This window comes from Typopeltis vanoorti, chromosome 24, assembly GCF_054136105.1.
Source record: "Typopeltis vanoorti isolate ZY-2024b chromosome 24, IOZ_Tvanoo_1.0, whole genome shotgun sequence".
Lineage (NCBI taxonomy): Eukaryota > Metazoa > Arthropoda > Arachnida > Uropygi > Thelyphonidae > Typopeltis > Typopeltis vanoorti.
Window position 1 is genome coordinate 38,063,383 of NC_143572.1, and position 17,689 is coordinate 38,081,071.

Consider the following 17,689-nt stretch of genomic DNA (forward strand, 5'->3'; position numbering starts at 1 on the left):
TCCCTCCCTCCCTCCCTCCCATGGTACTAATGTAAAGGCTTACAGCCTTTCATGAGTGAGATTTACTTTAAAAAAATATAATTTTTATTATTAGTAGTATTAGTATTACATAGGAGGCACTATGGAGTCCACAGATTAGTGTGGCCTTCCATTGTGAGAGACCTACACTAACCATTATTTCTACAATACCTATCATATTTTTATGTCAATTCTTTCACTAACAGAGTGTTTACAACCAACTCTGACAACCTTGTTCCACTTATTCAACACCCAGCAATAAATTTAGTCCTCATACCCTTGTTAAATGTACTCTTTCACAGCTTCCAGGGATGATCCTATGTTTGTTTCTGACTGACACATATTGAAAATTTTCTTCAGTATCTACAGAAAAGTCTAGCTTCATAAGGAGCACTCTACAGACCATTTCAGTCACTCACATCTGGATCCGCTCCACCATTTTCTCATCTGCAAGAAACCCAGGCAGCCAGAACTGTGCACAACTGTTAAGATGTGGCCATATCAAAGCCTTGTAGTTGAATAATAATCTCACTGTTTCTACATGTCACTGAGTATTTCAACATTTAAGTAATCCTTTGAGCTGTTTTGCCCACTTTTGCAATATATCCTCTAAACTTCAGTTCATTATCTACATCATTCCCAAATCCCTAGTATTATTCATTTCTTGCAGTCTAGTTCATCAATTTAATACATAGCTTGTAATCTTTTCATCTCAAAGTACATAACTTTAGACTTTGCTACATTAAAATTACAGTCATTATCCTTTGTCTATTTAATTAATCATGCAGAATCTTTACATTATTCTTATTAGATTTTTCCTCCCCAGTTTTGAATCATCTACAAACACTTAAATATTACATCCTGAAATCATTCCTCATATCAACATACAACTTAAATAATAATGCCCCAAAGAGGCACTGTGATGCACCACTGGTCACGTGCCTTTTCTTGGATTCTACTCTGCCATATATTACTTTTGATGTCTATCAGTCATTCTATTATTCATGTCACCTGTTTCATGTCCTTCCACACTTGCTCCAGTTTACATAATAGAGTTCTCTGTAGTATCCTGTGAAATGCAGTCTAGCAATGGTAGTATCATATCATGGTGTAATATAATAAATAATTATTTAAGATGCATGCATCCGACCATCTGTCTTAAAACAAAAATATAAAGAGAAATAAAACAGCAATAACAAATAATTCTAACATAAATTGAAAGCCAAACGGCTATTTCTGGCATCCTTAATAATAATTAAGGGGATACAAATTCCTTGTCATTTAACTGCCAGTAAGCAAAACTCTAAGATCGAGAACTACGAATCTATGAGTTTCATATATATATATATATATAATATATATATATATATATATATATATATATATATATATATATATATATATATATACCGAAAAACTATCGGCGAATCCAAGTGTAAATGACCACTTGGTAGTACAACACCAAGGCAACTGAAAGCAAAGGTGGAGCAAGATCCCTCACTATCCTTGATATTTTCTCATAAAGTAAAAACACAGCCCCTAGCGGATGTAATACTGTAATTACATTATGAGGAGAGGTCACTACCTAGACCAGTTTCAACCCTTTTTGCGGTCTCATCAGTTGGTAGGTAGACCTGGAAGATAACAAGGTTTAAGTGAAAAGAACTTACATACCTTTACTATACAAATGCCATAAAGATGTGTTTGTATATTATAACATAAATTGAAAGCCAAACGGCTATTTTTCTGGCATCCTTAATAATAATTAAGGGGATATAAATCCCTTGTTGTTTAACTGCCAGTAAGCAAAACTCTAAGATCGAGAACTACGAATCTTTGAGTTTCATATATACCGAAAAACTATCAGCGAATCCAAGTGTAAATGACCACTTGGTAGTACAACACTTGGATTCGCCGATAGTTTTTCGGTATATATGAAACTCATAGATTCGTAGTTCTCAATCTTAGAGTTTTGCTTACTGGCAGTTAAACAACAAGGGATTTGTATCCCCTTAATTATTATTAAGGATGCCAGAAAAATAGCCGTTTGGCTTTCAATTTATGTTATAATATACAAACACACCTTTATGGCATTCGTATAGTAAAGGTATGTAAGTTCTTTTCACTTAAACCTTGTTATCTTCCAGGTCTACCTACTCACTGATGAGACCTCAAAAAAGGTTGAAACCGGTCTGGGTAGTGACCTCTCCTCATAATGTAATTACAGTATTACATCCGCTAGGGGCTGTGTTTTTACATTATGAGAAAATATCAAGGATAGTGAGGGATCTTGCTCCACCTTTGCTTCGAGTTGCCTTGGTGTTGTACTATCAAGTGGTCATTTACACTTGGATTCACCGATAGTTTTTCGGTATACATATATGAAACTCATAGATTCGTAGTTCTCGATCTTAGAGTTTTGCTTACTGGCAGTTAAACAACACGGGATTTGTATCCCCTTAATTATTAACAAATAATTCTGTCTAACACAAAATATTTTTATATATAATTGAAAAAAAAATTAAACACACACACACACACACGCAGACAGTTATTTATATTTATTTATATATTAACCAAGTTGACGTTTAGCCTCTGTCCAAGTTGGCTCTGAATTCCTAAGAATCATAACTGCTTCCATTATTTTTTCCACAAGAGCAGGAGGTTTTGGATAGCTTTTAATTTCACCTATATCTTTCTTGTTAAGAGATTCTAAAGCCTGTTTTAAAACAAACAAACAAACAATATATATATATATATATATGTTTAAGATACCAAGCAATTTTATAAGCTAGGTTTTAATCCTTTTTTCCCAAGTAAGCAAACAGACAAGTAAGTCAAGTTTGTGCCTGCATGTAGTGCAAGTCTGAGGCAACTCGTGGTAAAGGAGTAAGCTCCGATCACTTTCCTTAGTATTTTCCCCTAATGCAAAGCACAATCCCTTGCAGAGATGTATGGTGCCATGCATTAAAGGCAAGAGTCACTACCCAGACCGGTTTCGACCTTTATTGAGGTCTCATCAGTGGGAGCCAGACCTAAAAATGCTAAGGTTGAAGTAATACAGAGCTTATAAATTTTATCTAAATCAGTTGCCACAAAGTGCTTTGACCTTATTAAATAAGAATCTAAGGATGAAAGTAAGGTGTAGTAAGTTTTTTACCTTGGGTATATACTATGTTTAAGATACCAAACAATTTTATAAGCTTGGTTTTAATCCTTTTTCCCAAGTAAGCAAACAGACAAGTAAGTCAAGTTTGTGCCTGCACGTAGTATATACCCAACGTAAAAAACTTACTAATCTTACTCTCATTCTGAGATTTTTATTTAATAAGGTCAACGCACCTTGTGGCAACTGGTTTAGGTAAAATTTATAAGCTCTGTATTACTTCAACCTTGGCATTTTTAGGTCTACTCCCACTGACGAGACCTCAATAAAGGTCGAAACCGGTCTGGGTAGTGAGCCTTGCCTTTAATGCATAGCATCATACATCTCCGAAAGGGGATGTGTTTTGCATTAGAGGAAAATACTAAGGAAAACGATCGCAGCTTACTGCACCTTTACCACGAGTTGCCTCAGACTTGCACTATGTGCAGGCGAAAATTTGACTTAACTTGTATGTTTGGTTACTTGGGAAAAAGGATTAAAACCTAGTTTAGAAAATTGCTTGGTATCTTAAACATAGCATATACCCAAGGTAAAAAACTTACCACACACACACACACACACACACACACACACACACACACACACACACACACACACACACACACACACATACATATACAGGAATACCTTGTATAACACGGTTTTGAACAACGTGGGCTTTGGGCTAACGCAGTTTTTATTATTACACTTATCGTTATTACACTAACATTGTCAGCACTGACCGGCGACTCCCGGCTGCAAGTGACATTCGAGAGCCACGTTTATGCAGTAGTTATTCGATTGGCTCTCACATAGACACGTTCTTTCTCTGTGGCATTTCATTATTTACGTTAATATTAGTATTTAATATTTTTTTATTATTTAAGTATGAGTGAAAAGAGACAAAACAAAGAAGACACTGTTGGAGTAACTAACAAAAAAACGCAAGTGGTTGACATTAGAGAAGAAACTGGAAATAATAAAATGTCGTGAGAATGGTGCTTCGCTTGCTAAAATAGCACGTGAGAATTCAATGAATGAGTCATCTGTACGAACAATTATTCAGAGCAAAGAAAAGATTAAACAACATGGAATGAGCACCACTTCTTATATGTCAAAAGTGATCACAAGAAATCGATCTTCTACAATGGAAAATATGGAATACCTTCTAATGATCTGGATTGAAGATTGTAATCAGAAAAAGATTCCTTTGAGTCAAATGATAATCCAGGCAAAAGCAACAAGTCTATATGACAAAATAAAAGAAAATGAAAGTGAAAAGGAAGGAGGTACAACCAGTGAAACTATTATAGCAAGTTGCGGGTGGTTCTACAATTTCAAAAAGCGTATGGGACTCCATAACGTAAGAATCCAAGGTGAAAGTGCAAGTGCTGACACTAAAACTGCATAATTATTTCTCAATGAATTGAAGGAGCTTATTGAGAAGGAAGGCCACACAGATGATCAAATTTTTAATGCTGACGAGACTGGCTTGTTCTGGAAAAGAATGCCATAGCACACATTTCTAGCAGAGAAGGAAAAAACACAAGCTGGGTATAAAGTGTCAAAAGACCGACTGACACTTTTACTAGGAGGTACTGCATCAGGTGATTTAAAATTGAAGCCACGGTTAGTGTACACTGCAGAAAACCAAAGAGCTCTTGAGGGCTTTACAAAAAACAATTTACCTGTTCATTAGCGTTCGAATAAAAAACCGTGGGAGACTTGTTCAATTTTTTTAGAAGACTGGTTTAAAACTTGTTTTTGCCCTGAAGTTAAAAGCTATTGTAAAAAGAATGATATTCCTTTCAAAATTTTGCTTTTATTAGACAATGCGCCAGGCCATCCAACTCTATTGACTGACTTAGATGAAAATGTCAAGATTCATTTTTTCCCCTCCAAACACAACATCAATTCTACAGCCGAATGGATCAAGGCTAACTATTTAAGACGAACTTTTGCTCAAGCTATTAAAGCTGCAGCAGAAGAAGATTCTTGGACTTTAGTGAATTTGGAAGAAATTTAACATAAAAGATGCCATTGAAAATATTTATGAATCTTGGCAAGAGGTGACTCAAAGCAACATGAGAGCTGTATGGCATAATATCTTGCCACATTGTTCAAAGGACTTTGTTACCTCTGCAACACAGAAAGAGGAAATCTCAACAGAAATTGTGCAGATGGGCAAAGATCTTGGTTTTACAAGTTTAGATTGTAACAACGTGAACGAATGTATTGATTCTCATTCAAATGATCTGGATGATGAAACCCTTTTGGAGTTGGAACAACAACGAGCCTATGAAGCAGAAGAAGACGAAGATGAACCATGACATTATGCCCACTGATGTCATGGTTGAAGAATTTTCCTTTGCTGACCTTTCAACTTTTGTACGAAAAATCGACAAAGCTTCCGACTTTCTCATAAATGCCAACCCGAATTTGGAAAGAAGCATCAAAGTAAGACAAAGTCTTGATAATGCCATCAAATGCTACAGAGATCTAGTACTTGAAGAGACAAGGATGGTTCAACGAACACTAAAAGACTACTTTAATAAAAAGTAAATTACTGTATGCTAAAAGTGAAGCAATATTTGTTTTGTTTTCTACAACTTTTATATCAGTTTAAAAGGATTTTATTTGTTATTTAGTTAATAAAAATAACAATTTTTTTTTCATTTTTAAATATTCTTATTATCCTAAATTTTTGTAGTAAGCAAATTAAATCGAAAACCTTTATAAATAGACCTCGAACAACGCGGTTTTGCATTGCGCGGATGCTTCTTGGAACCAATTAACAGTGCTATACAAGGTATTCCTATATATATAAAGTATAGGCAAGACATAAGTTTAATGATTTAATTTGTGATATAATAAGAAATTAACTATATTTTTAATCTAACAACCAAATCCAGAGTATATAAACACATTTGGAAGATAAAATAATTTGACTATAATTTAGTTGGCTAAGAGACAACAGACAAACAATAAATAACTGCATTTCACTCATCACTGTTATCATCAGATCTCTGTAGAGTCAAAGATGAAATGTGAGGGGTCCTTACTATTACGCATAAAGCTCTAGAACTCTACTTAAAAACTCCTTCACTGTTTCTGTACTTCTTCACACTCCTAGACAATGTATTCTGCACTCACAACACCCTCAGGAAATACCCTATACTCTAAACCCAGTCTCCATTAAAAACATGTTTACAACTCTGCTGTTTCTTCTTCTTAAGTATTCTGCAATTGAGCAGGTTCTTCTCTTAGTAGCAAAAACATTCCTTCCACTCTCTCCTGTTCTGATCCTGCTCTTTCAAGGTTGTGTACCTGTTTCCATTCAGCTGTCATCTAGCATTGTTTCCTTACTCATCCTCTGGGTCATTTTCTGTCTATTTTTCCTTCGATGGCATCTCTAATGACTCCATTTTCTCTCAGAATATGTCCGATCCAGTATCCCTTTCTTCTTTTTATCCTCTTTAACAGACTTCTTTTTCCTCTACTTTTTTTTAAGACCTCTTCATTAGTTATTTTATCTGTCCATTTGACTTTTTCCATCTCTCCAAATCCACATCTCAAAGCTTTCCAAAATCTTAATTTCTTCATGTTGGAGGCTTAATGGATTTTTTACAACACTCAGAAATGATTAAAACAGAATTTAATATTTCCTATATTTCGTCTCAGTCAATGAGACATCTTCAGGGATTACAAAAAAACTAATGTAACATAAATACAAATAACAAAAAATACTAAGCCCAACCACATGGCTAACACTAAACTCCTAACTAGGTGGAGCACCCTCTAAGGGCAGTTGTCCCTGAAGATGTCTCAGTGACTGAGACGATATATAGGAAGTATTAAATGCTGTTTTAATCCTTTCTGAGTGTTGTAAAAAATCCATTAAGCCTCCAACATGATGTCCTCACAGCATTTAAGCTCTACACACAGATCCTAATTTCTTCTTTCTTCAATGTCCAAGTTTCAGCTGCATAGAGAACAACACTCCACACATAACATTTTATTAGTCTTTTCTTTAGGTTTCTGTCCATTTTACTTCTGAATAAATTCCATTTTCTATTGAAGGCATCTCTTCCCATCGCTATTCTAGCTTTTATGTCACTTTTACATCTTCCATTCACTGCTAATTATGCTTCCTAGATATTTAAACGTCTTCACTTGATTCAATTTTTCCCCATTTATTCGGATATCCGTATTTGCCTCTTTCCTTGCTGTTTTCATTATCTTTGTTTTTCTTATGTTAATTTTCATTCCATAATTGATACAGGAGTCCAGTAATCTGTTTAACAGATGTTGTGGTCTTGTTTCAGTATTTGATAATAATGCCTTGTCATCTGCATATCTTATTGCAAATATCTGTCTACCTCCAATCTTTATTCCTTCTTCCGAATTCTCCGGTGCGTCTTTTAACATTGCTTCAGAATACTTAAACAAAATTGGTGAGTAAGACAAAAGCCTTGTCTTACTCCTCGTCCAATGATACCTGGTTCTGTTGTATCATATATGTCTCTACCATGGCAGTTTGTCCCATACACAGTGAAATAATTAGCCTTCTGTCTTTCCAATCTATACCAATCTTTTCCATTACTTCCACCATCTTATCCCATTTTACAAAATCAAAAGCTTTTTTCAAAATTTATATAACAGATATTAACTTCTTTATTCACTTTCAGACTTCTTTCACTTAATATTCTTAACAGTCAAATCACATCTCTTGTTTCCCTACCCTTCCTGAAACCAAACTGATCTTCTCCAAGAAATTCTCCATGTTAGGATTCTCATAAGTATTTTTGATGTATGGGAAATGAGGCTTATTGTCTCATTTCCCATACATCAAAATCTAAAATCCTTGCATTCACTGCATTACTTTTCTTTGGTATAGATATAACTATTAAGGTCATAAAATCTTTTGGTAATTCTCCTTTGTTATAAATTAAATTTATTATTCTGGTTATTTCTTCAGTTCCTTTCTTCTGAAGTTTTTCAGTAATTCTGCAGGGGTAATTTTGGAGGTTATATCATAGTGAGTAGTGTTTGTGCAAGCTCCTGATAAGATAAGTATTATTTTCAGTTATCGTTGATAAAATTACTTAATATTGTGTAGTTTTGTTTGCCTTGCGTATTTTAGTGCGTCTGTTGTGTGTTTTTGGTGTGTTATAACTTATAATTTGATAAAACATGTTGCAAATAAGTATGGCACCTGTACGAAGGAAAATGGTGGCCAGTAATGATTGTTCGCCATCTTTATCAAAGAACGGCAGTATAAAAGAAATGAGTCAGTGTACTAGCTGTGAAATGTACGCTTTGCGGAGTGCGGTCGGAGTGTGGTTAGAAGATAATAAAGGATTGAATGTGTGTAGAAAATGTAGGGAGAATGAGGAATTGAAATGTATTTCAGATCGTGAGTGTGATATTTTTGTCAAACTTCGGAATGAAGAAAATAGGGATATGATAAGAAACGGCAAGGTTGTACATGAGAATTGTGAGAGTGTGAATATAGAAAGTGTGAATGATAGTATTAATGATTTCTCAGAGAATAAAAAAGATGAGATAGATGCATTGAGTGAGATCGCGTTGTTGAATGGTGTGATAGAAAGGGCAAAACAGCAGCTAGAGTGCATGAACAAAAGTCGACTGAATGAACCAACCAATAATAAAAGGTATGACAGGAAAAATAGATGTATGAATGTGAACATGAAAAAAATGAAGGATAGAGTGCTGTATGGAGACTCGTTAGTATGAGGTATGTTAGTAGAGGATTTGACAAAATCGTACCAACCTGGTGCGACTGTAAAGGATGTAACTGAGTCTATTAGAGAGCAAAAGAAAAGGGTGAAAGAAATGATTGTTGTGGCAGGTACGAATGATTTGAAAGGAGATAAAATGGAAATGATAGAAGACCTGAATGAATTGTTTGAGGTAGCAAAAGAAAAGAGTGAGAGAGTTAGAATGATTAGACTTTTGCCACGGTATGACAGTGAAATGTTTAAAAGGAGGGCCATAATTGCGAATGACTTTATGCATGGGTTATGTATGACGAGTGGTGTGGAATTTGTGGATGTGTGGAGTGAGTTTGATGGGCGAAAGGATCTGTATAAGATGGATGGCTTGCATTTGAATGGTTACGGTGTAAGAAGACTTGAGAAAGTGTTGCTGAATGTAGTGGATGTGCCAATTCAGGGAAACTAGATTTGTTAAGGGGGGGGGAGTAGATATACAGTCCTTAGGGAGGCAGTTGAATGTAAGAATGAATATAATATGCCAGAGCAAATAAGGACAACAAAACAGAGTGGGATAGTTAATATACGGCATCAAGGTAGGGTTGGGGCTAATGGGGGTCTTAAATTCATGTACACTAATACTAAGAGTGTTAGGAACAAGAAGGAAGAGTTTTTGGTTATGGTTGGCACTTCCAGACCACAGGTTATTGGTATTAGTGAGACATGGCTGACTGTAGATGATATAGCCAGTGGAATTGAATGTGATGGGTATAGTGTGTTCAGGAATGACAGAGAGAATAAAATGGGGGGGGGGGAGTATTGTTGATGATAGCTGATGAGCTACAGCCAAGGAGAATAGAAGTTGAATTGCAGGATAGAGAAAAGAGCACATTTGAGGCCATTTGGTGTGAGATTGTGGCTAGCAGAACTAAATATACAATTGGGTGCTGTTATAGACCAGGTGATGGAAAAGATGGTGGTGACAGTATGCACAAGCAAATAAAAGAAATGAGTGGAAGGAGGGTGATTATTATGGGAGATTTCAACTATGGTCGCATTGATTGGAGTGAGGAGAGGACACATGGGAGGAAGGAATTGGATTTTATGCGGTTATTAAGGGATAACTATCTGCGACAGCATGTTATGGAAAATACTAGGGGTCAGAGAGTGCTTGACCTAGTAATTACATCTGAGGATTTGGCTGTAACAAATATGACCACATTGCCACCAATCGGTGAGAGTGATCATAGGGTCTTCACTTGGGAGGTGGCTAAAGGTGTGGAATTTTCAATTAAGACAGGGTACATGTGGAATTACCGGGCTGGAAAGTATGACAAGCTTAGGAGTTTGATTGGTTCAGTGCCATGGCATGTACAACTGCAAGGACTAGAAATTGATAGTGCATGGGAGGTAGTTAAGAAGTGCTTGCATGAAGCAATGGCTGTGTATATATACCTTGAGTCCGAATACTAAAATCAAGTAGGGGTTAAATGGATGAATAACACCATAAAGCTTGAACTGCAAAAAAAAAAAAAACAACGATGGAGGGAATTCAAGGAGAAAGGTGACCTGCAGGCACATGAATGGTATAAAGCGCAGGCCAGAAGGGTGACGAGTGTGGTAAGAAAAGCAAAAAAGGATTACGAAAGAACATTGGCCATGAAGGCTAAAGAGAATATCCTAAACAGTTTTTTAGATATGTAGCAAGTAAAAGGAAAAATGTACATGGCAGAATGATTTTAAAGAATGCGATGGTACGGAGGTAACTGAATCAGTTGAGATAGTTGAGTTACTGAGTGAGCACTTTGCAAGAATATATCATCCAGGTGGTGACATTGCAGAAACGAATAAACCAGTAGATTATACAGGAATTGTGGTGAATGAAGTGGAGGTGAATAGTCTATTACAAAACCTCAATGTCAATACATCTGTGGGATTGGATGGTATACCAGCTCGTTTCGTACATGAAGCAGCTAAAGAATTGTCAGTACCTTTGACCATTTTGTTTAATTTGAGTCTCGGGTCTGGGTTAGTCCCGAGTGGGTGGAAAGAGGGGAAAATAGTTCCACTGCATAAAGGTGGTTCCAAGACTGCTGTTGTAAATTACCGACCAATTAGCACATCAGGAATCATTGTCAAGGACTTAGAGAAATTAGTCAAGAAAATAATACAGGATTGGATAAATGAAAATGGGATATTGTATGGGGGACAACATGGTTTTGTGAAGGGTAGATTATGCCTCAGTAACTTGCTCACGTTTTATAACACAGTGACGGCTGAACTGGATAGGGGTAATGGGTTTACAGTGATACTAGGACCTTGCCAAGGCCTTTAATAGGATACCACATGGAACCCTAATCAGTAAACTAGAGCAGATGGGGAGAGATATAGGGTTGGTGAGATGGATAGGAGGGGTGGTTGAAGGAGAGATGCCAGAAAGTGGTTTATTCAGGAGTGGAGTCTAAAAGACGTCTTGTGACTAGTGGAGTGCCGCAGGGCTCTCTTCTTGGACCACTGTTTTTCAATTTGTTCATCAATGATATTGGAAAGGATTTGAGAGTAAGTGTTCACTTGTTTGCTGATGATGCAAAGTTGGGTAGAGCAATTGTGAGGGCAGAGGATGTCAAAATTTTACAGGATGATTTGGATAGTTTGGAGGACTGGGCTAGGAAAAATGGATGTCAATTTAATGTGGCAAAGTGTAAGGTTATGTGCACTTTGGAGTGAAAAGAATAGCAGCAGTATATCGCATTGGTGAAACCATACTCCAGGAGATTGATGAGGCCAGGGATTTGGGAGTGTTGGTGGATAGGGAGTTGAAGTTTAGGGGGCACATTGCAAAAGTGACTAAAACAGCTCACCAAATCACTTGGCTTCTGAAAAATATTTTAACATGCAGAGACAAACAAGTTGTTGTTCCTCTGTATCGAGCCTTGATAAGACCTCATCTGGACTTCTGTGCCCAGTTATGGGCACCAGGGTTTCTTCGTGATGGGGAGGAAGTGGAGAGGGTCCAGAGACGAGTGACCAAGATGATAACAGGTCTGTGGAATGAACCTTATGAGAATAGGTTGAGGATTTGTGGGTTGCAGAAATTGGACGATAGGCGAAGGAGGGGGTGATATGATTGAGACATTCAAATTACTGAAGGGTTTTTATAAGATTGATCCAGAAGATATTTTTGAAAATATGACTGGTGGTGGGAGGACTAGGGGCCATGCATGGAAGCTGGGCAAGAATTTGGTTAGCTGGGGTGTTAGAGCTAGGTTTTTTACTTGGAGAGTGGTGAATGAGTGGAACTTCCAGAGTCTGTTGTGGGTGCTACGACCGTGAATGAGTTCAAGGCAAGGTATGATAGATACTGTGTGAATGTTGAATAGTTGTTCTTGACATGATGTTAGAGCCTCCCTCAATGAGTCTGTCGACTCCTTGGAGTTTCCCAGAACAATAATAATAATAATAATAATAATAATAATAATTCATCTATTCCTTCTGCCTTTCCATATTTTAGTTTTTTAATGGCCATTTCTACTTCTGTCTTCAAAATCACTGGGCCTAGATCATTATTTTTATTATTATCATTATTATTTGTCACCTCCAGAGAGTCCGCAGGCTCATCGAGGGCAGGCACCTGCTCTACAACTCTGTCTCCACCAACTGACAGCAATTACACTAATGCTATCTACTTCCGATCACCACCACTACTATTTCCACAGACAATCGCTAACATCCATGCCCATGGTGGGATTTGAACCTGCAGCCTTTTTGACTGGAGAGTAGATACGCTAACCACTCGGCCAGCCAGGCTGGAATAGATTATCTTCATTTCGCTTCTTTATATCTTCTAAGGGCAACTCATTTGGTCTATTTTCCTTGTCATATAGATCTTAAATGTATTCTTTCTGTCTCATTAGGGTTTTATCTTCTTCAGTTATTATTTCTCCATTCTTATTTTCTATGCCTCTAGCTCGAATTCCATTTCTGTTGTGATTCATGCTTCTTGCTTTTTCATACAAAAGATTATACCTTCTCACTCTCTCATAATTTTCCATTTCTTTGCATTGTTTTTTAAGCCAATCTTTTCTACTTCTTTCTGCTTCCCTTCTCAAGTTGTCATTCTATACTGTATTTTTCCTTCTGGTGTGTCTTTATTTTTTCATTTTCTTCTTTCTTCCATTAGAGAAATCATCTCATTAGTTATCCAAGTTTTTTTTTAATTCTTTTTAGATATCCAATTTTTTCTTCTGCATTTCTTCTTTATTTTCTCTTTAACTTGTCCCTATTTCTTTTCTGGATCTTCAGTTTTGACAAAACTTGTTTCCTCTAATTCTTTCTCTAATCTATTTCCAAATGTCTTGGTATTTTTTAATTTCTCTAAGTTCCATTTTTCCTTTTCATAGCTTCTTTTATTTTCTTTAATTTCACATTTATTTTTATGAATAATAGGTTGTGGTCAGAGTAAATATCAGCTCCAGGATACATGCATGCATTTTTACACTATTCTTTTATCTTTGCTTTACTATAACGTAATCAATTTTATACCTTTTCGTATCTCCTGGATTTTTCCATGTGTATAGTCTTCTTTTAGATTTTTTAAACCAAGTATTCATAATTATCAGCTTATTTACAGAATTCCATTACCCTTTCTCCTCTCTCATTTCTATTACCTAGTCCGTATCTTCCTACTACACTCCCATCCACTTCTTCTCCCACAACCCAATTTTTTTAGTCTCTCATTATAATCATATAATCTTTTCTTTTTTCTTCCTTAATTAGTTCTTGTAATTGTTCGTACATTTCCTCTATTTCCTCATCCGAATGGTCACTTGTTGGCATATATACCTGCATTATTGTTATGTCCACTGGTTCAGCCTTCATTACCACCATAATCCTATCATTCAGACATTTTACACTAATGATGCTCTTTGCTTCTTTTATTAAAAACAAGTACAACACCTTTTTCCATTTTAGCACCACCTGAGTAAACTACTCTTACTTTGTCATTGTTAAAATCACCCATTCCTTCCCATATGACTTCACAGAGCCCTATGATATAAATTTTTTCTTTGTCCATTTCTTGGCTGAGATTTTCTAATTTTCCACATCTGTTAATTGTTCTCACATTCCATGTTGCAATTTTGATTCTCTGATGATCTTTCATTTTCAGTTTGTTTATAGCTTTGATCAGGGATCAAACTCTAAATCTTAAACTTGAAAAATGTTAATACTTCCTAGTACGGTCTCTTGTTCTACATCTATTTTCATTCATTCTATGAAAAAATTTTTAAAAATCTCTTCTACTTTAATCTAGTGAAACTCTTCACTAAGTGATATGTCTCAGTCATATCATTCTTTCTTATACAATGAAACCTGTGGTGAATTCATCACTAAAAAACACACGTACTAACCACAGTGATAAGTTTTGATATGCAAATATTTCATCCCAAGTATCTTGGGACATCCTCAGTACAGTAATTCAAACAATACTAGGAATAAAATACAGTTATGGAGCATGATTACAATGGAATTCCAATATGAGTGCAGTAGCATGTTATAGAATTAAATTAAAATATAACTTAAAAAAAAAAACGATGACATATATAAAGAGATTATTTTACACCATTTTATATGACAGTTTACTATACTTTAGGAATAGGAAGAATGTCATTATGGTTTAAATTTGGTCTGTGTAGTAGGGCTTCAGCACTTTCTTTATATAAATGTTCATGTTTATATAAAGATCTATGTAAAAGTTTTGTTTTTTCCCAATGGATCATATGGTTTGGGTTTTCAAGTCCGTGGTGAGCGAAGCCAGATTTCTGTGGTTTGAAAAGACAAATATGGTCCTGGTGTTCCAAAATGCATTTCTGAACCGACCTACCTGTCTGTCCATAGTAAGACAACTTGCAGGAGCATGGGACCTTATACATGCCAGGTAACATCAGAAGTGAGAGTTTGACCTTAGGAGAAGGTAACAAGTTATAGATCTAGTTGATGGGTTTGTAGGTAGTGGCAAGATTGCATTTCTTCCTAATTTTTGAAAGACTTTCGGAGATGCCTTTGACATAAGGTATGGGAATCCTATGGGCTTCTTCTTGTCTAGGTTGATGTGTGGGGCAGTGACTGATGATTTTTTGAGTTGTTTTAAGATTGTATCCATTTAACATTGTCTGTATTTTTGATTATTTCTAATTCTTGGTTTAGAGATTCTTCAGAGGAGCAGAATCTGTATGCACTGGTAACTAATGATTTAATGATGCCAAATTTTTAAGATTGATGATGAGTGGAAGAATTGTAAATGCAGCGACATGAAAATGTAGACTTGCGATAGACAGAAGTGGCAATGGAACCATCTTCTTTTCTTTGAATGTGTCAATCCAGAAAGGAGATACCCCGTGAGATATCCCTGTGATATCCTGTGAGGAGATAGACTGCAAAGACATTGTCGACATATCGTAGCCAAAAATTTTTGGTTTGGGTTCAAATGTGAAAATGTTTTCTTCAACATATTCTAGAAACAGGTTTGCTAAGTTTGGCGATAAGGGAGACCTCATTGCTCTTCCTTCCTCTTGCTTGTAAATTTTTCCTTTCAAACCGAATGTAATAACAAATTTGAATAATTCAACAATATCATATGGAAATTTTTGAGTTAATAACTACTGTTTCCTTATGGGGAATGTTAGTGAAGAGGGAGACAATGTCGAAGCAAATTAACATGTCAGTTTTGAACAGTTGAATGTCTTTTATTTTTGCGTGAAACTCTGTGGAATTTTTAATTGATGAGGCTGAGTGGCCTACACAGACCAACTTTAAACTGTAATGATGTTCTTGCTATTCCTAAAGTATGGGAAATTTTCATATAAAATTGTGTAAAATAATCTCTTTATATATGTTATCTTTTTTTTTTTTTTTCAGTTATATTTTAATTTAATTCTATAACACACTACTGCATGCATATTGGGATTCCATTGTAATTATGCACCCTAACTGGATGTTATTCCTAGTATTGTTTATATTACTGTACTGAGGATGTCCCAAGATACTTGTGATGAAATATTTACGTATTAAAACTTATCACTGTGGTTAGTACATGTGTTTTTAGTGATATCATTCTTTCCTTCTCCAACTGCCTCTAGTTAAAGAAGGGATTATTAGGATCCTTTCAATCTGTCCTCATAACCAATATTCCAAAGATGTAACACCACTTTCATTGCTCTTATTTTTATTCATTCTAAAACAGTATTCTTCACTAACATTTACTACTAGAAGTTTAAAAGAGGTGATCTGTTTTCAATCTGTTTTCATGACGTGAATTAAGATTTTTCAGAGTGCAAGTATAAAAATTGAAATGCATATGTATGCTTATGGAATTGAGGCTGAAAGAAACATTTAGTTGAATCTAAATGTTTCATTTATAAAACATTTAGCCTTGACTATTGTTGCATAAATGTGCCTTCCATTTGAGTGTTGGGAGAGCCTAAAAAGAGATTCCACAGATTCTTTGAGGCATTACTCTCAAATACATTAAATTCGTTGATAGACACTGTTGTTGTATTCAGAATTCCAGTTATAGATGTTGTTTCCAAAGATCATAAGACTGAGTGACAATGAGTATTGTCAAAAAAAAAAGTAAACTAGAAAGTTTTTTAATATATTTTAGTACACTAGGATGGTAAACTGAGGGTAATGACAAGTGGCTTGTTGATGTTAAGGATGGTAAGGATGTCAAGATGGGGGTAGCTGTCATGAGTAATTTTAATCATGACAACATCCACTGGAATGAAGAGATGATAGTATCAAGGGTAATAAGAAATGATTTTTTTAAGTTTCTGAGGGTCGACTATCTTAGGCAATATATCACATAAAACATGATAATTTAAGAGATACTGATGGCTGAAGGCCAAAGTTTTTACCTAAGTCATTTGAGATATGTTGAAGTTATACCAAGCTATTTTGGTGCACTTGCTAGAGACCTTGGGCTTGGGTAGTTATTGAGATTTCTGTGTGAAATGTTTGATGAAGGTCCTCATTCCAGAAAGCATTATTTCAATCATTTGGTGGGAGCAAAGTTTCTGATAGAAAAAGTTTCTGATAGCTGCTTTTTGAGATGTGGTATTACAGAAGGCTGTTGAAGATATCATATACTGAAAGACGATAAATGGATGGTTGCTAGAAAGGATCGGTAGACGTTATTATCCATAAGGAGCTATTATGGGTAATAGCTCCTTATGGATAATGATAGAAGAAAGCTGAAATACTTTGGAAGGAGGATGGAAAGAGAGCTCCTGAAAACAGTAACAGAAGGTAAAGTTTTCCTGAAAAAGAGGAAGGGGTAGAAACTCAATGAAATGGATGGATGGTTTTTGTCTAGAGAGACTGATCTTCAGAGATTTGAAGCTTCCAGAAAAGCATACAACATGATCACCTGGCAAGAACCGGTATGGCACATCATCAAGAAACGGAGTGACCATATAGCATCTGATGATATCCAATGAACAGATGGATGGTGTTCAGATCAGGAGAGTGGAAATAGTAATCGGACCATGAAAAGAGGTGTAGAAAGCACTGCAAACATCCCAAATTGTTGAAGAGCCAGGGAACATAAAAATGCAACTGAGCTTGACCAACTGAAGAGCTATCTGCTAAAAAAAGAAAAGAAAAAAGGAAACATGGACAACTTATGATTAGGATAACCAAGAGGGGAGGGGATTTCACATGAACAGTTTATTCAGGAGGAGAATCTGGTTAAAAAAATATCCACATCTGGCATTCTGATTAGAGAGAGAGAGAG

General features: G+C 35.8%; 1 protein-coding gene across 1 annotated transcript in view; it reads right to left on the bottom strand.

Moving 5' to 3' along the window:
- Positions 1–17,689, bottom strand: part of kl-2 (dynein heavy chain 2, axonemal kl-2) — a 1,497,432-nt gene that overhangs the window by 702,391 nt on the left and 777,352 nt on the right. The window contains exon 33 of the mRNA XM_090414156.1: positions 2,596–2,737. Within this exon, the coding sequence (XP_090270282.1) occupies positions 2,596–2,737 (142 nt within the window). The remainder of the gene's footprint in view (positions 1–2,595; positions 2,738–17,689) is intronic.